The sequence below is a fragment of the Gopherus flavomarginatus genome, chromosome 2 (assembly GCF_025201925.1).
Source record: "Gopherus flavomarginatus isolate rGopFla2 chromosome 2, rGopFla2.mat.asm, whole genome shotgun sequence".
Lineage (NCBI taxonomy): Eukaryota > Metazoa > Chordata > Testudines > Testudinidae > Gopherus > Gopherus flavomarginatus.
Genome location: NC_066618.1, coordinates 156,483,530 through 156,511,022, shown reverse-complemented (window position 1 = coordinate 156,511,022; position 27,493 = coordinate 156,483,530). Strand labels below are relative to the sequence as shown.

At 42.7% G+C, this 27,493-nt stretch overlaps 1 protein-coding gene across 4 annotated transcripts in view; it reads left to right on the top strand.

Annotated features, from left to right (window-relative positions):
- Positions 1–27,493, top strand: part of ANTXR1 (ANTXR cell adhesion molecule 1) — a 250,183-nt gene that overhangs the window by 59,542 nt on the left and 163,148 nt on the right. For all 4 annotated transcript variants that reach the window (XM_050940028.1, XM_050940026.1, XM_050940027.1 and 1 more), the window contains exons 11-12: positions 7,003–7,072; positions 9,105–9,183. In XM_050940028.1, coding sequence (XP_050795985.1) covers positions 7,003–7,072; positions 9,105–9,183 — 149 coding nt within the window. The remainder of the gene's footprint in view (positions 1–7,002; positions 7,073–9,104; positions 9,184–27,493) is intronic.

Sequence of the window (27,493 nt, the reverse complement as noted above, 5' to 3'; positions counted from 1 at the left end):
GTATGAACAATGCTATAGGAAATGCAGCTGCCTTTCTCAGGACAGATTACACTTGCATGGAGTTATGGTAATTAGCTTGGAGTAATGCACCACGTCAGAACAGGCTGTGGATAGAGTACTGGGCAGGGAATTTGAAGGTCTGGACTTGGCCACTGGTCTGCTGTGTGACTTTGGGCAATTCAGTTCCTCTCTCTCTCTCTGATTGTCTGTGTAAGCTCTGTAGGTCAGGGACTGTCCCATGCTCTGTGTTTGTTCAGTGTCTGTTAATAATAACAACAGTAGATATGGAGATGCTGTGATACAGCTCTATAGGACCATGATGGAAATGTAGCATTCTGGAGTTCTTAAAGCTTTCTTCTAAGGAATGATGCCTATTTAGAGCATGTGCTACCCTTCTGAGCCATCAGCTATTAGTGAAAGCAAATTCACTCAGTGGTAATACAATGCCTGCCAAGTTTCATTAGCAGCCTTTTTAAAGCATGTGTTGTCATTTAAAATAAAATCCCAAGCATGACAGATGAACCCACTGGAGAAAACAGATTCCATCCAGATCCTTTCACTCTAGCTACAAATCATGCAGAATGTGACATCACAGCTCTATACTTTACCCATTCCCCCTCCAAACATTCCCTAAATCACCTCGCAATGGCTTTGGGTTTCAGAAAGCGTGGCTTCCTATACAAAGCAGGAAAATTATAGCATGATTTCAGCATGGTTTTCATTACAGCATTAGCAAAACATTCATTTCTTACTGATGGGGTCTTTTAATAGGCAATTTCTCTAGCTCTGAGAACACACCAGTGTGTCTCTTTCTGCATTCCTACCTCCCCACAAATGGGTTTCAAGTCAAAAAAAGGATTTTTTCTTGGAGGGCTACCCTAAGCAGTAGAGTGGGAGGGGAAAAAAATCAGCTAGGATAAACAAAGATCACTGGTAGATGGTGTGAAGATTTCCAAGGTATTTTCTTGACCTCCCTTTTTTTCTTTTTAATCTCTGCCTGGTGTCGAACGAATAGCAGAAGAGTTAAAAGGCTCAAGATAGGCCTGTCTTAAACACTTCCCAAAGAAGCATCTAGATTCCAGCACAGAGCAGATGTTGCTGGGGGGAGCCTGTTGCTTCAGGAGTCACTGCAGTGACTATTATTAGAATTTGAATTATGGCACTATACAATAGATGATCCCTGCCCCCCAAACAATCCAATTATTAAACAAAGAAACAGTGGGTCACATCAAGGTTGGATGATCCTCATGAAGATACAATTTAGGCAAGTGAAATAAATGAAGGCTCAAGCACTAAGGCCAAGATGAAAAGACATGATTAGTAGGGAGTTGAGACACAGTAAAGAGACCTGATTTTAAGAAAGTAGTGAGCTTTCAGGCCCCTTTGCGTTGTGTCTCACTCAGAAAGAAAGGCACCCCAAATCATTTGAGAGTTATATACGCTCTTTGAGGGAGTGGTTGTTTTTTTCTGTTCTGTGTTTGTACAGCACCTAGCACAAAGGGGCCCTGATCCCTGACCAGAGCTCCTAGATGCCACTGCAATGCAAATAATAAACAGTAACAATCACTAGTTAGTTTTTAAAATCCTTGTCTTAGCCTTCATGCTGTCCCCATTCGCTCTGTCCTCCAGTTGTCTCTACAGAATTAGCTTCTAATCCAAAGCTGGCCTGATGGTTATATGAAAGTAGTTCTACCTTTTTTTGGTGGCTCTGCTTGGGTCATTTTGCTCCTTTATGTTCCATCAAAACATCCATTCTGAGCTTCCTGTGAAGTGCAGTGTGCGTCTGGAATTTTTTTCATCCTAAGGTTACAGATTGAAGACAGGGCTGGCTCAGTGTAAGGCAATTGGCAGAAGCTCGCCAAGGTCAGAAGCAGAAAGGAACAGTCTTCAAGTGGGGATCAGTTGGTTTTATAGGCTGTAAATATTCTTTGAGCCAGAGAAGTGTGAATTAAAGGTTAAAGAGTCGACTGCATGAGTTTAAGTGCTGGTGGAAGGTTCCTTATTGCATGAGGGTCTCTGTGCAGAGAATAGAATTGTGTGAGCTGCAGCAAGAAAGCTTCCCATACACACACTGCCCTGGAAATGTACCCCTTGGTTAAACGGTTGGTTGGTGTCCACCCGTTGCCAATGGCGGCTCCAGGCACCAGTGCTCCAAGCACATGCTTGGCGTGGCAAGCCACGGGGGGTGCCCTGCTAGTGCCTGCAAGGGTGGCAGTCAGGCAGCCTTTAGTGGCATAACTGCAGGAGGTCCCCAGTCCTGTGGATTCTGCAGTAATTCAGTGTCGGGTATGCCGAATCCTTGGGACTGGGGACCTCCTGCAGGCAAGCCGCCGAAGGCAGCCTGCCTGCCGTGCTTGGGGCAGCACAAAAGCTAGAGCCGCCCTGCCCATTGTACCTTATCTTCTCTACTGAGACAGCCAACAAGGACATTTTGAACCATTGCACTGATTCCTGTTTAGATTTGTAAGCTCATAAGGTCAGGAAATCTGTATTATTATATGTGGATAACGGATCTAGCACAATGGGGCCTTTAGGCAGGACTGTATGAAGAGAGAGTTCCTGATCTTAAAGAGCTTACAATCTATTCTAAATCAATGAAATGGAGGCTTAGAGAGGTGAAGTGACTTTCCCAGTGACGCACAGCCGGTCCATGACAGAGCCAGGCACAGAATTCAAGTCTTTGTCTCCCATCTAATGCCCTGACTACCTGATTATTCTACCACCAACGGCTCTTCCATGTATCTTGTGAACTGAGACAAATCCCAAGCCACAAAGTCCAAAGATTGTTAATGTTTTGGCCTGTCTCTCCCTGCAGAGGAATACAGCCCCTTTTTCTGCAGCCTGAAAAGAGGAGCAGCATCGTTTCAAATGCATCTTGCACAGACAAACTGAATAGCAGATGAAAGGCATTTTTGTTTTGTTTCCCAATGCAGTTTTCCAGGAAGGAGTCAGATGACTAGAGTTATGCAAACCAAATGGATCATCTTTTGTTTTGGGCCGGGGGGGGGGGGCGGGAAGGAGTTAGTTACTCATTTCTGCTGTGAAACAAAACATTCTCCAAACAAAACAATCCCTCCCCATAGCGAAACCTACCAGCTATGAGCTAGGGTAGGCCCTAGGGACTAGAAGACAGATAAACTTTCTAGAGGAGAGTAGATTTAATTTTGGGAGAAGAAATGGAGTGGAGAGGAGAGGAGAGAAACAAAATATTTGTGAAATATTCTCAGCAAAAAGCCTTGCAAAACAAAAGCAGCTTTTAGTGCTTTAAATGCTGGAGAGCACATGTTCTTTACCTTTTACCTTGGTGTTTTAGAAGAAGAAAGTGGCCTATCTGACTGACATGAGACCTCATTCTGCTGTCACATGAATTGATATGGTTCATTAACTTCACTAGAGTTACTCCTGATTTACACTGGTATAAGTGAGAATAGAATCAGGCTCCTCAGGGTGTTTATGGTCCCAGGGCCTGATTCTCCTCTGTCTTGCATCCGGTTACACCTGTGTGAGGTGGATGCGAAAGGTCACCTATAGATTGTATACCTCCTGCAGTCCAACTCTGATCTCCACTTGGCTTACACATGGCTTAAAGGGTCTGTAGCTAGTGTTGGGAAAACTTCTGATGCTGTAAAGCCAGCCTCTCTGCCAACCTCCTTCCAAACCACCCCCGCATCTTCCCAAAGCAAGAAGCTTGTCAATGTAGCTCCCTATACCCTGGCAATCCCCTTGGGGGTCTGGGCAGAGTAAGCGTGGCACCAAATTAACACCTGGTGGGCACAGGTTCAGGGGAGAGTAACGTGGCTTAAAACCAGCTCTCATCCACTGAGCCTTGTGCACAAAATCCAGATGCCAAGATCTGACCTATCACTGAAAATAATGGAGCTCATTGAAATTTTTCTTTCACAACTTATTTTTGATAAAAATGGAAATGTGTGGGAAATGTCCAACTCTGGCAACATTTTTTAGTTTTTTGGTCAAACCTCCGTCCCCCCTCAAAAACCTCTAACACTTTATTTTGTTGTGGCAGAAAGCCTCCCAACCGCTCCCCCTGCTTTTTTTAAATGAAAACTTCTTAAGAAAAATTTCATGAAAACGAACTTTTTTTCTTCATTATTGTTGAAATTTTCCATGGGAATAAAAAGAAACATTTCCCAGCTGGCTCTGGAAAATCCTCTTTCAAAATGCGCTATAGCAGGAAAACACATGAGGGTGTCAGATGTACTGGGAGGGTACCATGGAACAATACTGCAAAATAATATATATTTATCTTCAATAAGAAAAGCTGCCATAGAAATGTCATGGAGAGAATTCTCTTCTGCTGTTGTTTACTTCCAGCCTCTGGAGGGTTTTATGTTGCTAGTTGCAAGGCCATAAAAACCCTGTGATCAGTATCTGCCTCACCTCCTTAGAACTTCATGGGGTTGCAGGAAAATATGCTGTACTGCCTCATTTCCCAGTGAGCCCTGCTGAGCTAACCACTGAGGAGAGGGCCGTGGTTTCACAGAGGGTTGCTGTGGGTTGGCCTGCACCGGGGGAAACAACTGCAGTGTGACCAATGAAAGTTTAAAGGAGGTCAGAAGCTGCTGAAGAAAATCTTTGCTGGACATTTGCAGCACTCTGTTCAGCTTCAAAGTTTGCCTCTTTCTGATGCTTTTTGGGGCAGGGACCGTCTTTTGGTTCTGTGTTTTGTACAGCACCTAGCATGATGGGCGAAAAGAGCTGGGGGTCCTAGTCCATGACTAGGGCTCCTAGGAGCTCTGGTCATACAACTAACAAATACTGATGATCAGTTTGGAATTCCAGCTTGCTCAAGATTCCCTAAAAACAGAGGGCCAGATTTTCAAAATAGCTCAACTCCTACTTAGGATCCTACCTTTTTTTTTAGGGATGTTCCATACCTACCAGCTGCTGTTGCTTTTAGTGAGAGGTGATGTGGCCTAGAGGATAAAGCGCTAGACTGGGACTCAGGAGCCCTGGATTCAGTTCCCAGCCCTGCTGGGTGACCTTGAATAAGTCTCTGGCCAGCTCTGTGCCTCAGTTTTCCCATCTGTAAGATGGGGATAATTATACTAACCTCCTTTGTAGTATACATTGAGATCTACCGATGAAAAGTGCTAGGTATTATTAATAGTTTTTGGATGCAGAACAATTCTTAAAATCTGACCCCCAAGTGTTGTCCAGTTTGTTGTAAATTTTGAGTGACAAATTGCCATGATTGTGAAGCAACCAGCTAGAGAGAGAGAGAGGTCCAGATTCTCTCTTTTGCTGAGATCCACCCCTTCCCTTCCTCATCATGTCCCCTCTATGCCAGGATAGGGGAGCTGGCATTGGAACTGTCTTTGTCAATTTATATGAGTTGGGAGTTCTCCTGCATTCGGGGATTCTCAGCTAGCCATTTAGGGCCAGATTCTGTCAGGCAGGGCAAAATGGCCAGAACAGAGGGAGAGAAGCTAGCCCATATTGTCCAGGCCTGAGCTGTGAAGACAATTTTTGTGTTCTAGCAATGAGAGCAGCATTCAGTCATGTAGGGTTCAGGCTATAGTGTCAGGTTGAATGAAATTTCCCATGGAATGGACATTTCCTTTTTCAGCCACTTCTAGTTATAAACAACCTCTTGTGATGCTGGAACTCAATATAGCAATAATGAACCCTTTATAAGCTATGTACAAGGATACCTTTAGTACACAGCACTTCTGGTTTGCTTTCTCCTTGAGGATCTCAAAGCACTTTACTACCCTGAATGAAGTCCCCAATAAAGATAAAGATTATTATCATTATACAGCTAGGGAAACTGAGGCACGGAGCATTTATAGAATTTGCCCAAAGTCAGACAGGTCCCAAACCAGAAAAATGTGGGTAACTTTATGCATGTAAGCTGTTCCATTGATCTCAGTGGAACTATTCATGTGCTTGAAGTTATTCATCTGCACAACTGCTTTGCTAAGATATGGGTTGCAGTTACTTATTGGTAGAATCAGGAACAGAAGCTGGATCTCCCTACTTCCAGTGCTAGGCTTTAATGGTTATACTAGTGATATTACAGTGATGAACATGTTATGAATGCCTAGACAGATGCGTGCACATGCTGACTGTTTTTTCTCTTGATCCAGGAAATCAGTTCAGGTGAAATAGATTACCTGAACCTCATTCAAACCTTAGAATTATAGGGTCCTAGAATATCAGGGTTGGAAGAGACCTCAGGAGGCATCTAATCCAATCCCCTGCTCAAATCCTTAATCCTTTCTGAGGGTTGAAAAGTTAAAAATGTAGATTACCATTTCCAAAGAGTTCTAAGGGAGTTAGAAGTGTCTATGGGAGCTGGATGCTTAATTCCCATAAGGCTCCTTTGAAAATCCCAATCTAAATTCCCTTCATTGCAGTCTGACCACTAGATTTCCACCCCTACTCCGTGTGTTTATATATAGGTTTGGCAGAATTTGATTTTTTTAAAATAATTTTGAGAGACATCTATTTTTAATCTTCCTTTTATTTGTATCTATTTAAATTTTCACAGTTGCACAAGACTATGGACTTTAAGCAATTTTTTCCCGGTTTTTATCAACTTAAATTTTCACAGTGGAAAATTAATGGGGTTGGCACCTAGGAGAGTGTCAACCAATAATTATTTAATGACAGTTTGATGCTGATATTAAGAAAAATAAGGTTTGATAACCATTAAAACACAAATTGTCAACAATGCATGTCAAACTGTACAAAATAAATATCTTTACATTAAACTCTAACAAGTTCTCAAGCACCATATTTCTCACTTTGTTTAACTCTACATTTTAGCTATTATCAATGGAAATATTTCCTCATCAGTTTGTATGTATACAGCGAAACAGACATTTACTGGTGTTTACAGATAAAAATCGAAACCTTCAAAGCCTATTTATATGCCATGAGAGAGAATTAAGATGTAAAATTTACAGTAATCCTAACTTCTAAATGATGCATTACCAATCTCCTCACACATCAGACCACTTTCTCTCTTTCTTTCTCCAGATGAGAAACCTTTCGTAGTAGAAGATACCTATTTGCTCTGCCCAGCACCTGTATTACGAGAAGTTGGCATGTAAGTTTTTAGAGAAACCCTCCAGCATTTGAAATTGACTGATCCCATTTATTGCCTGAGGAAGTATAATTGATTTGCCTGCTTTTAATTAACACACATCCCTGTATTCGCTATTAAACTGGGCCATAGTTCCTCCCTAGCCCACAAATTCCACGCAGGAAAACTGAACCGCAGTCTGTTGGTCATGTATGGACGTCAGGACTGACTAGATCTTATCTTAATTGTAAAACAGTAGCCTTAGAAGCTCTCTCTGAAATTATTTCAATAGTGTAAAGCTAGACAGTGAGGTATTGAGCCTCCAGTGCTCCTGTGACTCAAGATATGATCCAAACAAAGGGATTTTGTGAAAATCTGCTGATCTTTGGGAGTTGGGAGACAGTAAAAAAGGGGGAGAACTGGTCATAAGACAGAAGGGGCCAAGTTCTGCTGCCCTCTTCCAATTAGAAATCCAGATCCAGAGCCATTCAAGTCAATTGATTTGAAGTGGCATTGACTCAGTTACCATTGACTCTTCTCCCACTTATGTGAAGAAGGATGGCATGATTGCTCAAAGCATGGGAGACAATGCTGAATTAGTTTGACTCTGACTGCCTATACTGCCTATACTCTAGAAGTTCTGCAGCGCATCATCATTCCTTGATTTTAAAAGACAACTTTATTAATGGACAGCAGTCACTGCATCTGCTCAGTTCTTCTGCACACTGTTATACTAAATGTTATACTACAATGAAGCATTGCAGCTGGAGCTGCAAGAAATCAGCCATCACCTGCAGACTCTGTGAATCTGGCCTGTTAATAGGTTTAAGAGCTCATACAATTTTTTTTTAAAATGTATGTTGCTTTTTGTGTCCCATTGCCTCTTCCCACCACCTCTCCCATCGTAACATCACCATAATGATAAGGCAGGCAGGTGCATTCCAAGCTTTCCACTGTATCCAAAGATTTTGTACTGCTGTCCATCACCAAAGTATCCGATCTCTTTTCACGTGCATTCGATTGGCAACAGCAAGGTACCTAGTAGAGTTCATGGAATCATTCCTTCCTCTTCCTTTTGGGTTATAGGAATTCTGCTTGAGGAAGGCATTTCTGTTTTTCATTTTGTGTGGGAAGCAAGCAGAGCGGTGCTGATGATGTAAATGTCATTCTGTTTATGATGGAAATGCGATATGGTAGTAAGAGAGAGTTTTTTGCAACTTTCCCTGAAGACAGGCAGATTCTAGATTAGTCTAGTCTCCTCTGGAAATTCACTCCATAGCAGGAACCCTTCACTAGACAATGCTTTGTCCCCAGTTCTCATGTCCCTTGTTTTGGGCTTTGCACTCTGTACTCCGCGGTGCTTGACATATTTGTGATTTCATCTTGTCCAATGAACTGAGCTCTATTCACATGAGAGTGTTGGTGTGTTTTATTCCCAATTGGAATAGAAAGTACAGAGCTTGAGGAAGATAATGTAATTTTAAATCCTGTGTCAGTTAGTAGAGGGAAAACAGTTCTTTATATGGGAGTGGGGAATACCCTGTTGTTATTCCTGGAGAAGGAGTTTGTATGTATGTTCTGACCCTAATAAACAGAACAGACAATTGTTACCCCAAAAGTACAGACATTTAATGACTAGTGAGATTAAGGAGCACAAGGCAGACTTGTAAGTAGCAGGTAAGATCCAGGGCAAACCTGAAAGCAGATAGTGGAGATACCAGATAATACAGCCAGTTAAGGAAAATATAGAGCAGCTCTTAAGCTGCTCTAAATTGTGCTAAGGCTAGGTTGGGCCTAGGACTAAGGGAATGAAGAGGAAGCATTTTGCTCCCTTCTTTTCTCAGCGGTGTCAATTTTTTCTCCATATAATACATTGGACAGTTGGCTGAGTGCATTACAATATGGCAGTATAGGGCAGTGAGGATGAGGGGAATTAGCCTATGTTTGAAACCTCAGGCACTGGCCAGAGCCTGATAACAGGATCCTAGATTCAAGGGGGGCACGTGTCTGATGCAGCATGGCAGATGGCTATCTTGATTTTGTTTTGTTTTTGCAGGGAGGCAGCTCTTCAAGTCAGCATGAATGACGGCCTCAGTTTCATCTCAAGCTCTGTCATCATCTCCAGCACACACTGTGTAAGTTTCAACTTTTGTGCATAAAATGATTCAGTAGCAAAATGGTTCTAAACCATATATAAGCTGTACTAGTAGTGGTGCTTGGGTGAGTGGTATGCTAAGGAGCCCCCTCTATGCCTTAATGGTGAGCTCTTATGCACAGCCCCCGTGCACTACCGTTCCCCATGTGGTGTGCACCTTAATATGGGTTTGGAGCAAGCAGGTTGTGCTCTATCTTAGATAGAGCATGTATGGGAGATGAGGAAGTGGTTTTGTGATATAGCAGAGGTGTCAGGGCCTGGTTCTCCACTGCTTTGCTCCTTGCAGGGTGAGTGTAAATTGCACCAGCTGATCAGACATGTCCACTCACACTAGTGGTAGCTGTTTAAACCCACTTTGCATAGATGTAAATGATGGCACAAGTTGCAAGGCAGTGACAATCAGACTCATTGTCTATAAATCAATATCCCCCCAGAAGTTTGGGGAGCTCTGCAGAAGTGCAGAGCCTGCACTGACCCCATGTCCTCCTTTGCTAGCAATGCTTGAGTCACTTGTTCTCATAAGCCTCTTGCAGCAGCCTGAGCAAAGGAAAGCATCTTCTTACAGTTAGTAACGCCATTGTCTTGATGGGGATTTTACTTCTGCTAAAGTGTGACCATTGGGAAGGGAGGCCTCATGGTAGTAAGGATAAAGGAGATTTGGGAGGAATTTACTTTGTGCTCATGAAAACAGAAAATATTGGGACTCTCATGAGAATGTGGGAGTTCTGACTGAATAGGATGTGTAGGATTGGGACCCATGTACATAGCATGTGAGATTCATAAGTTTGGTCAAGCCTTTTGACTGACCTGTGTGGGATTAAGCTAGTAAAAAGGGGGTTCTGTTATATACTGTTGCTTTGAAATAAGCAGTTTTATTAAGGTAAGGCCACAGTTATAGGGCACAATCCTACAAGGTGCTGAGTGCCTCCTGAATGATTCGAAGCACCTTAGGTTACCAGTGAAACCTGTGGGAGTTGAGACCCTCAGCATCTAGCAAAAGATATTCAGAATCTTTTGGGGTCTAGCCCTGGATCTCCAAGCGTCACTAATTGACACCCATATTGATGCCATTTAAAACTTGATTCTTCAAGCAATGATGTGTTTACATCTGGCTTTCTTCACAAAGAGGAACTTCATCTCTGTTCAGAGAGACCAGGATAAAGCCTATGTCCTACTTATGCCTTGTGCTGGCCCTCTGCACTGTCATAAATTTCATACGAAGGACCAATTCCTGCAGTCAATATTCAGGCAAAACTTCTCTGGGGGTCTTGGCTGAGAAAGGACTGCAGGATTTGACTTGAAGGCTTTTATGGCAGGTCTCTTTGCCTCCCCCCTTCAAATCCGCCAAACAAAATTGCATCATGTTTCTATATGGAGCTAGCGAAAGGCCAAGTTATGTAATATCCACATATCAAGACTATTCAGTTGTGATCCATGAACACTGATGCACTGGCTTCGAGGGAAAATTTCTCCTGTACCATTTCATCTGTCGCAACAATGACAAGATTGTCTAGAGACACCAGCATTGTCTACACGATTAACATGTAAGTTTTCGGAGCTGAGATGAAGGCTTATTTCTCTGCAGTTGACAAGGGCATCTTTATGCTTTGAGAGAAGGGCTTTTATTTCAGCTGGATTTGATATTTCAATTCAAGTTCTCTTTGTTGCCATGGTGAAAGTGTGTGTGTGTGAGAGAGAGAGAGAACTATGAACAATTTTTCTGCTTTGCCTTTTGAAGCAAGATATGGATATGATCAACACAGACAGCAAAATGCAGCTGTTTGACATCTGCAACATGCCATTGGGGCAGATACTCAGTCGGTGTAAATTGTCTTAGCTCCAACAGCACTGTGACAATTTACACCAAAGGAAGATTGGCCCTATTGACTCCAATGGAGCAGCTCACTTGACTCTGTTATTTCATTCATTTCCAAGAAGGGAATGGACACTTGTTCTCACTTGCAACACTTAGGATAAAAGCAATGAGCTGTTGCTTTAGCGCAGTCCCTGTCAAATGATGCTTAATGCAAGAAGCATGAGAACATGTAAAACACAAGATTTGTAGGATTCAACATTCTAATTAAAAAAAATCTTCCTTTGAATTTCTGGTTTTCCACATGTTCTGTATTGGGAGGCTACTCAGCCAACACATTCAGAGTAAAGTAAAAATTAGCAGATTCAGTATGTCTAGATATCAAGAGGTAAACACAAATTATTTAAATCTGTTTGCTCGTTCTATAAATGTGTGTATAGCAGTATAGATTTCAGAGACTCATAGCTGGAGAGACAGATATGGCACTGCACAAGTGTATAGTACAGTATATTTTTGTATCTCTGCCTGTTCTAAGTGACCCAAATTTGATCCTAAATATGGAGCTTTCATCACTCGGATAGAACTCACTGTAGCGACCTTTTCACTGATACTTCCCCTAATATTTTTGTGGGAGTTATTTCCAGGCAATAGGCTGCGTAATGCTGCTCATTTCACATACACTGGGTGCATAGAAAATGTTTCCTCCAATTTGAAAGCTTTTGTTGGTTCTGGCAGTGACAGTTGGTTCATTCCCGGTGACAGCCACCTTTTCAAAAATACCTGCTAATCTTCAGTACCTCTGAGTTTGAGTATCCAACCTGTGAAACCATAAGCCTGTTTTCCAAAAATGCTGAGCAACCTCACCCCCAATTCAGATCAATTCCAGCATTTCTGAAAATTTAGTTTGCATGTGGTGTGTCAAGCATGGCCTTCAAACTCAGTGACCTGCTCTGAAAATTTGGTTGCAAATGTCTCTTAAATTGTTTGGAAATTTTATTTTGGAGAAGACAGGGTGATGAGACAGCAAGTGTGAAAAATCGGGATGGGTTGGGGGGGTAATAGCAGCCTATATAAGAAAAAGCCCTAAATATCAGGATTGTCCCTATAAAATCGGGACATCTGGTCACCCTAGGAAAAGAGAGGGGTTTATTTATTGTCTGTGTTTAAATAGCACCCGCTGTAGACACAGTAACCGGGATCATTTCTCAGATTCTGATCTCTTTAAAGAAAGCTAAAACAAGGGCTTCAGTCTTGCAAATGCTTACATACATGCATAACTTCAGGCAATTGATGAATAGTTGCAGGAGTGGCTCTATGTTTTTTGCCACCCCAAGCACAGCAGTCAGGCAGCCTTCAGCGGCACATCTGTGGGCGGTCTGCTGGTGACGTGGGTTCTGCGGCGTTTCTGTGGGTGATCTGCCAGTCCCCCACCTTCGGCATACCCGCCGCCAAATTGCCGCCGAAGCTGCAGGACTGGCAGACCTCCAGCAGGCATGGTGCAGAAGGCTGCCTGACTGCCACCTTCACAGTGACCGTCAGGCCACCCCCCGCAGCTTGCTGCCCCAGGCACGCGCTTGCTGCGCTGGTGCCTGGAGCCCCCCCGAATAGTAGCACTGGCATCAAGCTTGAAAGATAAGCACGTGTGTTTGCAGAATTACACCAAAGCCAGTAAATTTGGAAAGCTGCAGCAGGAGGTGACAGAACAGTGCAGAGAGAGCTTCTTTCCTCGCTTTGCAAACAAACCTTGGAGGGGAGGGAAGAGAATAGGTCTTTTGTAAAGACTGAAGTAAATCTTTCCTCCATGGCATGTCAGTGAAGCTCTTCTCAGACGGCATGCAAACACTGCCCTAGATCTGGAACTATGTCCTGAATGTACCACAAATTCTTCCCGTCTGTGCATCTCCCACTCGGATCACATATAACAACAGCTCAGTGTTTGGCACTTGTGCAAATGCCTTAACTCTCAGAACCATTGCTCACCAGAAGCTGGGGTTTGTTGGGCGAATGAGTCAGCAAGTAGAGGTTTCATTCAGAAAGTGGTGCCCACATCCGTGTTTCCATATTTCTTGAGGTTTGGGGACTGGCCTCCTACTCAGAAGATGAAAGTGGATGGCACCATGCCATGTGAAACCTCTGAGGAGCCAGAATGTGTGTATGCTTCTTTAAAATATATATGTTTGCCCAAGTCTGGAGAATCAGCAAATGGAGTGTGGTGCACCTGTCCCGTTTCCCAGTCCAGCGTGACTTGTGAGCTGCAAAGTTTGAAAGTCTATCAATAGCTCAAGAAGTCATAGTAACAATCCTTCTGGCTGAAGACGGGTTCTAGCCAGGAGTTCAGATCCAGATTTCAAGCAGTCTGAAGGTCAGGAGTGTTTGAATGCCGGGAGCTTTGTTCTGTGCGGAACCTGGGATTGTTTGTAAACATGGAGTTGGGTTCAGATTTTCCTCCACCCACCTCAGTCCCATATTTGAGGCTGTATAGATGCAGGCCCAGCATTAATTACTGAAAAATAAAGATCCAGTCAGTCACGCTAGAAGCATTATCTAGGGTTTCACAGGTGTCTACACTGCAGCTGGGAATGAGCTGTGGGTAGACACTCGCTTTAGTTTAGCTTGACCTAGTGTGCTAAAAATAAGCTTGTGGACATTGCAGCTCTGGTGGAGGCTTGGGCTAGCTGCTGAATCCAAGCCGACCCAACCTCATGGATTTGAACTCAGGTAGCTAGCCTGAGGCTCTTCTGGAGCCTCAAATGTCCACACTGCTATTATTAGTGCAATACCTCCCATGATGATGTGTCTGTCTACCCAGGCCGGGAGGCTTTCTGCCAGCTGCAGTGTAAGCATACCCCCAGAAAACAATTAGCATTAGCTCTCTTTCTAGCAAGTATTTGTCCAAAGAACTGGCCAACATCCAACTCCCATTAAAGCCAATGGAAAGACTCATCATTGGATCAGGCCCACAGCGACGAGAGGGGAAAAGCTTATTATGAAAGATTGGAATAACGTATTATGACATAGCAAAATGACCTCTCAGCAGGGGGACACAAATGCCAGTTTGTAAAGGGCGTAAACATCAGAGAGGGGAGTGAATATCTGAGGCTGTTGCCAAGGGTATAAACTTTCAAAAGGAATATTTATATTCAGAAGCCTTTCCTATCAGTGACAGGTTTCAGTGGTAGCTGTGTTAGTCTGTATCAGCAAAAAAACAAAAACAAAACAACCCTCTAGCACCTTAGAGACTAACAAATTTATTTGAGTATAAGCTTTCATGGGCTAGAACCCACTTCATCAGATGTATATATGTATCACGATATCAGTGAGATTATTAGCTGTGAAGTAGCCTTCCAAACGAGGTGGTTAGGACATTTTAAATGTAGGTGTCAGAAAACCCTGGAAAATGGCATGTTAAGGAACAAACCTGCAAATAAAGGGACTGAATACTGTAATGGGCTTTGCTACTTCTTTCTTACACGATTCTACAACATAGCAACAAATTCTTACAACACATTCTCATGGCTTGGAGATCTTCAAGATAGACTCTATCATTTCCCCCATAACTCTTAGAAGAAAGATATTTCATACAAAACTATCTAAAGTCCATTAATGGATGGAAAGACATCTATATAAAACTCAGAGCTGATCTAATCCTTTTGAGAAATTAGACATTTTGATTTTAAAAAAGGAATATTTTTTCTTCTGAAATTTCCATTCCATTGTTTGACCAGCAATCAATCAATCTCTCTCTCTCTCGGGGAGATTTTCAAAGACATCAAGGGAAGTTATGGGTCCAACTTCATGGGAGTTCCCCTTAAAGTTACAGGCGTCTCAAAGGAACATGCTTTGGTTTAAATCTGCAATTCGCATTTGGATGATTCCCTAATTATCTTTCAACAAGAAGTTCTCTTTCTCTCTCCCGTGGAGTTCTGTGCTGTTTGAACAAAATTGCCAGGCACATCTCACTCTATTTGAATTGCATCCAGTCCTAAGGGGCCAATTTAAACTATCTCCCCATTGGGCAATGTCAGTCAGACACAACCCACTAATGTGGGATTTTCAGAGGGAGCTATGGGAGTTAGGCACCCCAGTCCCATTGGCTTTGAATGGGAAGTGGGTGCCTAAGTCCCATAGGTTTTTTGGAAAATGCCAATTGATGGGCCCAATCCTCAGTTATGCTAATGTCCCTTTATACCATTTTAAGACCCTCTATGCTGCTACAGTGGTATAAAGAGGTATTATCAGGCCAGATTTCCCTGGGTGCTTCTAGAGCCCAACATTAAATGTGCTACTGTAACTGCTCTGTATTATATTGTTTCTTATGGGACTCATTCATCAAAGATACATTTCTTTTGTTGGAATATACACCACTAACACTTTTGTCAAAACCCATCATCCAGAGCATTAGCTCTGAATCTTTCAAAGAATCCAACCCATGACAGCCAAGGATTAACTGTTCTTAACATTTCATTGGTAATGCTACAACCCTTCTCAAAGAAGAGAAATGAACAGCTGCTAAGAGGAAAACTGACACTCACGTAAACCTGCACTCCTAGCAACCAATTATCTAAAATATACAAGCATCATAAAATCTTCCTGACTCCTAAATCATTGATGCATTGATTAATGCCATCATCGGATCACTAACTGAATCTGTCAGCACCATCACTCTTGCCTGACAAGGTTTTATAACACTCCATTGCCTGAAATCCTGGGCCAGGTTCTCAGCTGGAGAAAACTGGTGCAGTTTCACTGATGTCAGTGGAACTAAGCTAATTTAACAGTTTAGGGTCTGCCTTCTGTGTCCAGCATCTAAATACTCCTAGAGGAGACAGATCTATCTATCTATCTATCCTGCAGCCCTGCAGTCTCTCTAAATATATAACATTTTATCAAACAATGAGAATACTAGATCCAGGCTAAAGTTTTCAAAAGCATTTAATATCTAGGAGCCTAAGTCTCATTTTCAGCAGGGATTTGAGGCCAGATTTTCAAAGGTATTTTAACTCCTAAAGATGCAGATAGACTCCTAACTGCCGCTGATTCCAATGGGAGTTAGCAGTCTAACTTGTGTCGGCATTTTAAAAATCTTGCTCAGCACCTTTCCCCATTTTTAGGCACTGAAAATCTGGTCCTTAGATAGGGTTTAGATTCTCAAATATATTGGGGCACCTTACTCCTATTGATTTCAGCAGGAAGTGATTTAAATTGGAGTTAGGCACCTAAATTACCAGATCACTTTGTAAGTGACTCCTAGAGCTATGTCTGTGGATGTGACTCCCCTGCTAGTGTACATATACTTGCTCTAGCTCTTATCAAGCTAGCACAAGCATAAATGACTGTGTAGCCACAGTGACACTAGCAGTGACTGTGCAGGCATGGCTGAGCCAAGCTGACTATATACTACTGCTTTCACGTGGGTTTGTACTTGGCACAGCTCAGTTGTGCCTCCACTATGGCCACATGGCTGTTTACATATGTGACAACTGGATGAGAGCTAGTGTGAGCCTGTGTGCACAAGCAGGGGAATCACACCCCTCACTCACAGTGTAGACATAGCCCTAGTGAGATATATATGAGTGTACATGTAACATGTATGGAACATTTCACTAGGCTGAGGTGCAATTCACTAGCTCTAATATTCTCACTAATTGATAAAAACATTTTGTTTTAAGTAACCACGATGTTTCATCTGATGGCTTTAAACACCTCATTCCAAATTACTATTATTTAATATTTGTACCACAGTAAAACCCAAATCAGGATGAGAAGTCCTCTTTGTGCTAGGGGCTGTACAAAAGAAACAGTCCTTCCCCCAAAAGAGTTTGCAAAGTAAAGGCCAGATTGTGAATCCCTTACTCCCAACAGTCAACAACTACTCACACCAGTAGTTCCATTAAAGTAAATTGTGGGATTAAGTAACTGCTCGTCACTGTATGTGTTCAGGGTTGACAGTCTGACCCTAATGAAAGACTAGACTCACTGAGTGGATGTAACAGACAAACAGAGGGAAGAAGAAGGTAACTGCAATGAAACATATGAATTAAAGACCTGTACAATTTGCAGGAATTGTGTTTCTAAATGTAAATAAACAGCAATTATCAGCTGTATCAATAAAACCTTTGGGCCCCTTGCCTAGCTATTATAACTGCATATGTTTAGGTTAATTTGCCTTGTTTTTGTTTGCATTGATTCTATTTTTTCACTCTTCCTTCAAGGGAAAAAAATGTAAACAATGCTTCCTTTTGGATTTTATCCGATCCTGTAAAGAAAACAGAAACCCTAACAGACTTAGCCTTCAAATATTTAATTCAAAAGAAAAAAAACACTTTTTTTAATATACTCAAACTCAGTTTTTGCAAGAGTGGAAAATTTTGACATTCCTAGGAAATGATGTTGAAAAATCCACGCCAAACCAATTTCCAGTGAGGTGCTGTCAGCGCAGCCAAACCTCAGCAACCCTCTGGGCAACATACTCAGCATGATTGCACGGGAGTTAACAGAGATGCAGGGAGTTCTGTTTATTTGATTTGTTACATTATGTTAAAAAAGTCATAGATTTGTCGATTTTTAAGGCTAGAAGAGACCATTTGATCATCTGGTCCATCCTCCTATATAACACAGAATATAGCATTTCACCTGGTTACTCCTCTATGGATCCCAGTCACCTGTTTAACTAAAGCATATCTTCCAGAAAGGCATCCAGTCCTGATCTGAAGACATCAAAAGACGGAGACTCCACCACTTCCCTTGGCTGGTTGTTCCAATGGATAATTATTGGCACTGTTACAAATTTGAGTCTTATTTTGAATTTATCTGGCTTCAACTTCCAGCCATTGGATCTTGTTATATCTTTCTCCTGTTATGTTTGCACGCCAAAGTATTTACTGCCCATAACGTGTCATTAGAGTTCGAGCTTGCTCCTGTTGAAGTCAATGGTAAAACTCCCATTGTGTTCCTTAGGAACAGGCACTTACAGTTGGATTTACCATTGCATATAGTCATTTGCATCAGAGCAAAATAGGGGTAAAATGCCACCATTCTGGTTTGATAGAGCTTTGCACTTGTGCATGGCAATAGTAAATTCGGCCCTTCAAGAAGAAGTGTGATTCAGTGAGGCAGGGCCGTCCCAAGAGGGATGCCAGGCCCAGGACAACCCCCCACCCCCACCCCTCCGGCCTGTAAGGAATAGATATGCCCCTGCAGAAATCCCCAGGTTAGCAGGGAGAGGATGATTGATGTGCTGTACAAATTTTATGTGAAAGAAACAAAGCTGAAGTCCTGAGTAAAAGGAACCTGAGCCAGACTCTGGGCACGGTGCCACTCCTTCCTAGCCTAGGGAGACAGGCTAGCAGTGTATGTGCTGTCTTGTAGCTCTGAATACAGTGATCATTGAAATAGAGGGCCAGATCCTTAGCTAGTGTAAACTGGTGCAGCTCCTCAGGCTCCCTCTAAGCACAGGCAGAATTTTATAAGCACATAGAGTCTAACATAAGCCATTCTTTGCATTTCTCCACCTGCAATGTGAAATCTGCTGCAATGTTTCAGGAAGTAGAAAACGAGGAAAACATTCTGAAGACGAGGAGTAAAAAGTGTCTGCGATGACTAGCTTGGTCCAATTCCAAGCCCTTTAGGAAGGCCCAAAATAGATCTAATTTCCAGCATTGAGGGATGGTGCTTGTTAAATACCTGTCAGTCCCAGATCAGTCACAGCTATATATATATATATATTTTAATCATGACAACAGAGAGTTGTTATATTATAGAGCTGAAACAACCTCCAAAGCTGCAGGCTATGTGTGCGATCTCTGCACATGCATGTGCAAACAGGCACAGTAGAATCTTGACATAAGAACTGACGCCATTGATTCTGCCTCCCACGGTTCTCAAGAAATTGTACAAACTTACTCACTTATGTGTTGAGAGGGGATAATGTTGCAAAGTTTGAGGGATACTCAGGTCTGGATTTAGGTCTAGGCCTGCCCCCGCAGCAATAATCAGTACTTATCTAAGCCCCAGCTTGGAAACTGCTAGGTCAACAGAAGAATTCTTCCATCGACCTAGCTGCCACCTCTTGAGGGGATGGATTTACTACAGCAATAGAAAAAAACTCTTCTGTAGAGGGAGTAAGGATCTTCACTACAGCACCTCATGTGGACCCTGCTCCTGTGCACTAAAAGTTCCCTACTATACAGAACATTCAGTGCATCCTAGCATGGTCCACATGGCCACAGAGCATATGTCAGGTTAGAGCACTGTAGATGCGCACCCCAATTTATTATTCACAATGTCTCTGTGTAGACAAGTCCCAGGGCCGGTGCAAGAATGTTTTGTGTCCTAGGTGAAACTTCCACCTTGCGCCCTTCCTGCCCCGCACCCCTGCCCTGAGGCGCCCCCCCAGCGGCAGCTCCCCATTCTGCCCTGAGGCGCCCCCCCACGGCAGCTTCCCACCACCACCCTGAAACGTCCTCCCCGTGGCAGTTCTCCCCTCTGCCCTGAGGCACCCCCCCACCGCAGCTCACCCCTGGTCCACGCACTAGCACCCCGAGCATGCCGTTGCTGCTTCACTTCTCCCGCCTCCCAGGTGTGCAGCACCTAAGCTGATTGGCACTGCAAGCCTGGGAGGCGGGAGAAGTGAAGTGGCCACGGCATGCTCAGGGAAGAGGCGGGGCAGGGGAGAGCTGGGGCAGGGAGTTCCCCTGCGTGTCACCCCCCTCCCCTTACTTGCTGCAGGTGGCCCTCCCCGCTCTCCCCTGCCCCAGCTCCCTCCGCCTAAATGCTGGCAGCGACTGGGGCGGCCGAAGATCCGGCTGCCACAATCGCTGCCGAAGAAAATGGTCCGTCCCAAATGTCAGCGCCTTAGGCAACTACCTAGGTTGCCTAAATGGTTGCACCAACCCTGACAAGTCTTTAGTGACTTGCCTAAAGTCAGACAGACCTTGATGCAGGACTGCACTTAAGCATGTGCTGAAGTCCATCTTTATACATTAAAGCAAAGTCCCATTGACCACAATGAGACTTAAAATATGCTTAAAGTTTAAGCATTTTAAGCACTCTTCCTGAATAGAAACACTTTCCTGAATGAAGACCTAAGGCAGTGACAGAACCAAAAATGTGAGGACAAAATTTTCTAAAGTGGCTAAATCTCATTTTCAGAAGTGAGTAAAATGGGACAAAGGCTCCTAAGTCACTTAAGAAATTTTATTCCCATGCTTTGCTTAAAGTCCACTAGAACTCTCTGTCTCTCAGAAGAAATGATGATAATATATCCAGTTCTTAATATAGCATAGATAAGCATGGCTTACTGAGTAAAACATTTAAAAAATGAAAAAAAAATGAATTTTTTCCAAAGAGAAGCATTTACAGTCAAGGGACTGTGAGTGTTTCCATAATAAAGTATGTTTTTGGAAAAATGTAATAACCTAGAAACAAAACAAAAAAAGACGTGATTTGGACTGTACAAAGTCTACATTAAAAAAATAAAATTGGCTTAAATTGGCTATTTCCAAGCCTGAGATGTGAAATAATATGCAGGAGGTCAGTGGTTTAAGATGTTATTTTTCCTTCTTACATCTTAATCGCAGAATGGATTTTCAAAAGCAATTCTTACAGACAGAGAAGTTAGTTATATACATGAAACCCCTTTTAATGCCTTGTGCTAGGTATCAGGTAGTCCAGAATTTGACTAGAGATGCACATATCCATTAGCAAAATAAATCAAGTTGCAAATGTGTGACTGATGAGGATGTGGGAGTGAGGAAGAACCCAGCTTGACTTTCAGATCTCATGGGGAGGGATGACCCTTGGCTAAAAAAGATTCAGTTGTCATCTGATCATATTCTTCTGGAGTCAGTAAGAGACATTTATCTAGAATTCCACAGGTTGCTTTTGCAAAGTCAAGTCTCTCTTTAGCACAGAGAGAAATCAGATGTAAGGAAAAGCTGTAGGCCAAATTCTCTAGTGGGGTAAAGTGGGAGCTGTGTTTCATGTGGAATTCCAGTATTTTCACTTCTGGGCTGACACAAGAAGTGCAGCAGTACATAACAATAAAGCAAAGGGAAGGTTTTAGCCCCAGTAGATGTTTTGGTTCAAGCTCTGAGTGAAGATTGATTCAGGTCTGTCTGTATTTTATCTGAACCATTGCTGACACTCTGAGCAGCACTCTTTATCTTACTCTATGTCAGATCCGCTGGTGTCCCAGCAATATAGGGGCCCAAGCTACAAAAGTGAGATCTGAACTTCTACAAAGTTAGAGAGAGAGAGAGAGATTGAGTTCAGAGCTGATACATTATTTAAGTTTGGCCCTTATTAGAGTTAGCAGTGAGCTGTGATATCTGGATCCAAACTTTCCGAAGGTTCAGAGCTCTTTGAATCTCTTTAGCTCTAATTCAGGATTACGTAATTTGTAATAACAGGTTAGAACTTGAGTTTCAAGCGATTTCCCTCTAAATCTCATTACTGTGATTTTAAATTAAATATCCCATTCCCTCAATATTACTCTGTCACAGATTGTTTTTGTTGTGTCTAAATATCTTATTGCTGTTCCGATATTTGAGGGCTGAAGTCTGTAACAGGAAACCTGGCTGGTCCATGCCACACACCTGTGAGATCATTAAACCTAAGAGCAGAATTCCATCTGCCAGCAATGGAAAATCAGCGTATCCTGCAGAGGGGCCAGGAATATTGTATCCAGTGCTTACCAGGTTATAAAGTGAGCCTGACCTGACTAATTAGCCAACACTTACCCTTAGTTGGTTAGAAAGAGAGCACACTCTGGCAGATTGCAGGGTTGGGCTGAGCAGAGGGAAGTGATGGCAGAATCTGGCTGGGAAAAATGAGATGTTTCAAGAAGGCCTGTATTCTGTTCCTATTCCCGCCTCCTCCAGGTGTGCCCAGAGCAGGACCAAAGAGCCAAATGCAGCTGGAAAAGTCCAGAGTCAGGGAAGGTCTAGGTCTGCTTGGTCCTGCTTCAGTGTAAGAAGATGGACTAGCTGATGTCTCAGGGTCCCTTCCAGGCCTACGTTTCTGTGATTCTATAAAGCATGGGCAGCCACCAACCTCTCCCTGTAGCTTCAGGGTATAGAGAGGCTTTTATCACTGGTGAGGTCAGCCCATATATCCATCTCAGCTCCTCTATCAAATGCAATACAAACCCAAGGGCATTTTCATAGATCATCAAACCAGGAGTGTCCGCTGTGGTCATCTAGTCTTACCTCTTGCATAACACAGGCCATAGGATTTCCCTGAATTAATTCCTGTTTGAACTAGAGCAGAGCTTTCAGAAAAATGTCCCATCTTGATTCAAAAATTGCCAGTGATGGAGAATCCACCACAACCCTTGGCAAATTGTTCCAATGGTTAATTATCTTCCCTGTTAAAAATGTATGCCTTATTCCCAGTCTGATTTTATTAAGTTATGGAACACAGATGAAACCCTTCGGTTCCCAATATGCTGTTACTGCAGTGCTAGGTCTTGCAATATTCGGGTACCCCTGTTCTAATATATGAGAGAGCATTGGGGCTGCTGTGGGGGAGGGAGATTCTGCCTTTTTAAATATTAAGCTTGTACCCAATTTTCTCAGACCAAACCCATATTTCTTGTTTTCCTTTCAAGGCTCTGCTAGTGCAAGCCAAAGCTGGGAATGAATGTGTTTTTGCTGGTGATGACAAGCATTAGAAAGTTGGCTTTTTTTCAGTAACAAGGGGAAATTACTGCGTAAAGCAGGGGGGTTGTGGACAAAGAGCTAATTTTTGCCCCCACTTACTATCATGCAACCCCATTCAAGTTGAGTAGCTGTGGTATGCGTTTAAGTGATGGTGGCATTTGGCCCAGACTGCATGGCCATTGGCAGCTACCCCATCAGAAGAAGGGAATGGCTGGCATGAGCACATTATTAAAGTCCCAGAGACAGTGGGCTGTTTATACACTTAGTTTTGAGACAAGATGCCAGGATCTCCAGTATGACAAGGCTCGGCTGGCTGGAAATATTTGATGAATTTGTTTGTCTTGGAGGTTTTTTTAAAGTTGCCTTTTGTAAACTTTCACCTTTTAAAAAAAGGAAGCACTGTTTTTCTTTGATTTGAAAACTTCCTGTCCCCGTGTAGAGAGCAGGGGAAAGAATCCTTCACATCTTCATGAATGATTCTAAAATGATTGCTAGTGCATTACCTGAAGCAAAAAGAAACACAGGGACAAAAACGGCCGACATGGGTGAACTTTAGTGTTGCGGAAAGGTGCCAAATATACAGCCCTGAGACTTCAGTCCTCTGTATAGACAAAGAACAGGATAGAAGGAGCAGGGGTAAAGGGAAGGGATGACCTTGTGGTTTGAGCACTAGACTGGGACTTAGGAGATCTGGGGTCAATCCCAGTTGTGCCACAGTTCCCTTGGACCTTCATCTCTCTAGGCCTCAGTTCTCCATCTGGAAAATGGGGATAATTATTTGTATTACCATAGCACCATAGTGCTAGGTACTATACAAACACAGAACAAAAAGATGTTTTCTGCTCTAAAGAGCTTCCCATCTATGGCCTTCCTTTCTCCAGTCATTCGCCTGTCTTGTCTATTTAGGATGTAAGTTCTTGGGGCAAGGACTATTTCTCACCATATGTTTGCACAGCACTTGGTACAACAGAGCCTCCATCTCCAATAGGGTCTATAGGCACGTCTGTAGTACATATAATATTTAATAATCAATATCCTCCATGCTGCTACTGGAGCAGGGGGTTGTACTAGATGACCTCCTGAGGTCTCTTCCAACCCTGATATTCTACGATTCTATGAATGTGACTAAACCCATTCCTGGGGGTAGGAAGGAACCTCCAGTTTTCTTCAGCATTTATTATGAATGTAATTATTATTTATTTGTACTGCAGTAGCACCTAGAAGCTCCAGGCTTGGACCACATCACTTGGATCACAGCCAGGCATTGTACAAACACAGAACAAAAAGACAGTCCCTGCCCCCAAAGATCTTACAATCTAATAATTTGGGAGATAAGACTAGTTTTCTTACATACTAGAATTGTTCTTGGTCTCAGTGGGCTGCTGCCAGCCTGTTTTCCAGTGTCCTAGAAAAGGTACATGTCTTTCAGGGCGGGCCTTTTTGTTTTTAGGAGATTCCTTTGTTTTCTGCTACCAAGGCCTTTGTGCTGAGAGAAGCCAAAGTATCCCCTGGCTCAATCTAGCCCTAAGTGTTTACAGTTTGGATTGAAGAGACAGCAGGACACGGTTAGGAATAATTTTTAAATATACAAATGGCTTGGAGTATTTGCATAGACCAAGAAAAACTGTGATTTTCTGTTCTTATGACTATTACCAACTCCCTCCCTGCTGCATTTAACACTGGGTTTATCCAGGGCCTTTTAACATGTCTGCCTGAGAAATTCATTATTTTATGTGAGATAGAAAATAAGGATCCATGTAGCCTCCAGACCCAGAAGTCTGGAACTTGACATCTGGTGTTTATGCTACAGATATCATACTGCTCCACATTCTCCCCCTTTAATCAGAGAGCCCAGAGGCTACATCTTGTGACAGATGGTAATTAATAGTGCAGTTTTCAAAAGTGGCTTAATTCTGTTTCTGTTGGAGTCAGTGAGTATTTGATCATTGACTTTAATGGGAGCTGAGTTAGCTGAGTTGTTGAGCACTTTAAAAATCCTTCCTTGTGGCCTTGACGATATAAGGTGAGCACCATCAGCAAATTTCAGGATCAGGCCCTACGAGATCATTTCATATGGATTGAAGTTCATTGCCAATTGCATGCACTTAGTTGTACTGTCCCCTGCAATGTGACAGTGTCAATGGTACGAGTACGGTTTAGTGCTTCCAGGGCCGTCGTTAGGATTTGTGGGGCCCTACGCAGTATTATTAAACTGGTGCCCCTATGCCGGATGGCAGCCCAAGCTCACAACCTGGTGGGGGAGGGGAAGGAGGGACTTGACAGCAAAGGATAATGAGATGCCCGGCCTGCCTCATGGTGGCGGAGAGTCACAGTTCCCCGCAGAGACTTCCATGCCCTCTCCCTCATGCAGAATGGACATGAAGAAAGTACCTAATTAAAAGCACTAAAATTTGGGAATAAAAAATGTCAGTCACAGGTTTTTTGATATGCCCTGAAGTTTGTCAGAGATTTATTTGCAAAAACTTCATAGTAAGGGTGAGTCAGCTGTCCTGCTGAATACAACATTACATATAATGGAATACATGATGCAGCTCTTCTCTGTTTTACATTTTCTTCATCAGTATTTCTAAGTTGAATTTATATTTTAAATGTACTCAAATCTTAAGCCAGCATTCCAGATTACTACATATTTAACTCACTGAAACAAAGACATTATTTTAAATTAATCAGAGAGGTTTAGTGTGTTCATAACAATGTTCATTGCTTTTAGAAAAAGGGAACAATAATTTACTTTGTATGATCTCCATAACAAGAGACATGGTTATGAAATTTCACCAACTTTAAAAAAATATGTTTCCAAAGATTTTAGGTATAACAAGGATTTTGTCTTACTAAGGTACTGATTTTGCTGGAGGGTTCTTTTAAAACTAGTTCGTCGGATAGTCAGAAGTAAAGAAAGGGAAACTCTTTGTCCAGCTATCTGGAAGGGAAGGACTGTTGTCCCTTTAAGGGCTCTCTTCAGTGGGGAGTGGGGGGAGAGGTGGTGAAGGGATGGACAGAAAGGACACAGGGAAGACTTGGAAGCACTTTTTTTTTTTAACTATAGTAATTAAAATGTGTATTTTAAATAAGGGAGGTCTTTTGAATGATTTATTTAAAAAACTGTATGTCTGAAGATCCACACATTTAAGGCTAAAGATGATTGTGCATCTAAAACTCTATGCAAGCATTTTTTAGAAATGTGATTTTATAATCTTCACCAGCTCACTAATGAAATCTTTTTAAAGCAAATTTGAAACTAAGGTCCTGTAGACTGACATGTTCTGTGTAAATATTACATTAATGCACAACTGTTTTTGTCAGTAAAGTCAGAAACTGACAGTATAAAAATTTATTTGGGCATAAGCTTTCGTGGACATCTGATGAAATGGGTTCTAGTCCACAAAAGCTTATGCCCAAATATTTTGTTAGTCTTTGAGGTGACACAAGGGCTCGTCCTTGTTTTTGCTGATACAGACTAACAGGACTACCACTCTGAAACCTGTCAGTATATACCCTGGGGTTGGCAAATGCCTGTTAAATGGCTTTATTACCCCTTGAATGTCTCTTTAACAGTTTCAATGTTGTGCTAATAGGTCTGGCAGGCTGGAGGTTTTTTCACTTTTAACTACTAGATTCCCTCCCAAGGAAGACTCACCAGGCTAGAGCAGCCATCTGTGGGAGCCTGCAGGAAGGGTCAGAACAGGGATAGGAAAACAAGAGGGTGGACACTAAGACCCAGTGGTGCCCCAAATTTTCAGGTGCCCTACGCAGCTGCCTATGTTGCCTATGCCTAAGGACGGCCCTGAGTGCTTCTTTAAGTTCTAGGAGCTCAGACCAACATGAATGCATGCAGGACATGCGCTGCAGCTGTTTGCACTAAGGTCTTTGTCAACTGTATACTTGTCTCAGTTAAGGAGAAACGTAAAGCACTTCTTTGCAAGGGGACAGGATGGCTCAGAGAGTCAGTGAAGGAACAGGAGAATCTTTCAACAGTAGGTTTAGCATTCAGATCTGCCCAAGGTCAGTATCATAAGAACGGTCATACTGGGTCAGACCAATGGTCCATCTAGTCCAGTACCTGGTCTTCTGACTGTGGCCAATGCCAGATGCTTCAGAGTAGTAGCTTTCAACCTTTCCAGACTACTGTACCCCTCTCAGAAGTCTGATTTGTCTTGCATAGCCCCAAGTTTCACCTCACTTAAAAACTACTTGATTAAAAAATCAGACATGAAAATACAAAGGTGTCCCAGCACACTATTACTGACAAATTGCTTCCTTTCTCATTTTTACCAAATAATTATAAAATAAATCAATTGGAATATAAATATTGTACTTATATTTCAGTGTATAGTGTATAGAGCAGTCTAAACAAATCATTGTCTGTATGAAATTTTAGCTTGTACTGACTTTGTTAGTGCTTTTAAGGTAGCCTGTTGTAAAACTAGGCAAGTATCTAGATGAGTTGATGTGCATCCCGAGAAGATCTCTGTGTACCCCCAGGGGTCTGTGTATGCCTGCATGAGAATCACTGCTTCAGAGGGAGTGAACAGACTAGGGCAATTATTGAGTGGTGGTGATCTGCCATTAGTTCCGTGGTCTGTGGAGTGACTCCAGTTCACAGTGGACATCTTCCCACATCACAGCAGATAGTCTCAGCAGGGAGGTCATGGATTGAATGAGCATGGAAAAATAAGCAGCGCTTTCACTTGGAAAGGGGATCGTGCTTGCTCACGAGTGAGGCACATTAGCTAGAGGCAGCATGGAGGAAGGTTACGTTGCCTCCATACATGCTGTGACTGATCCCTTCAAAGCTG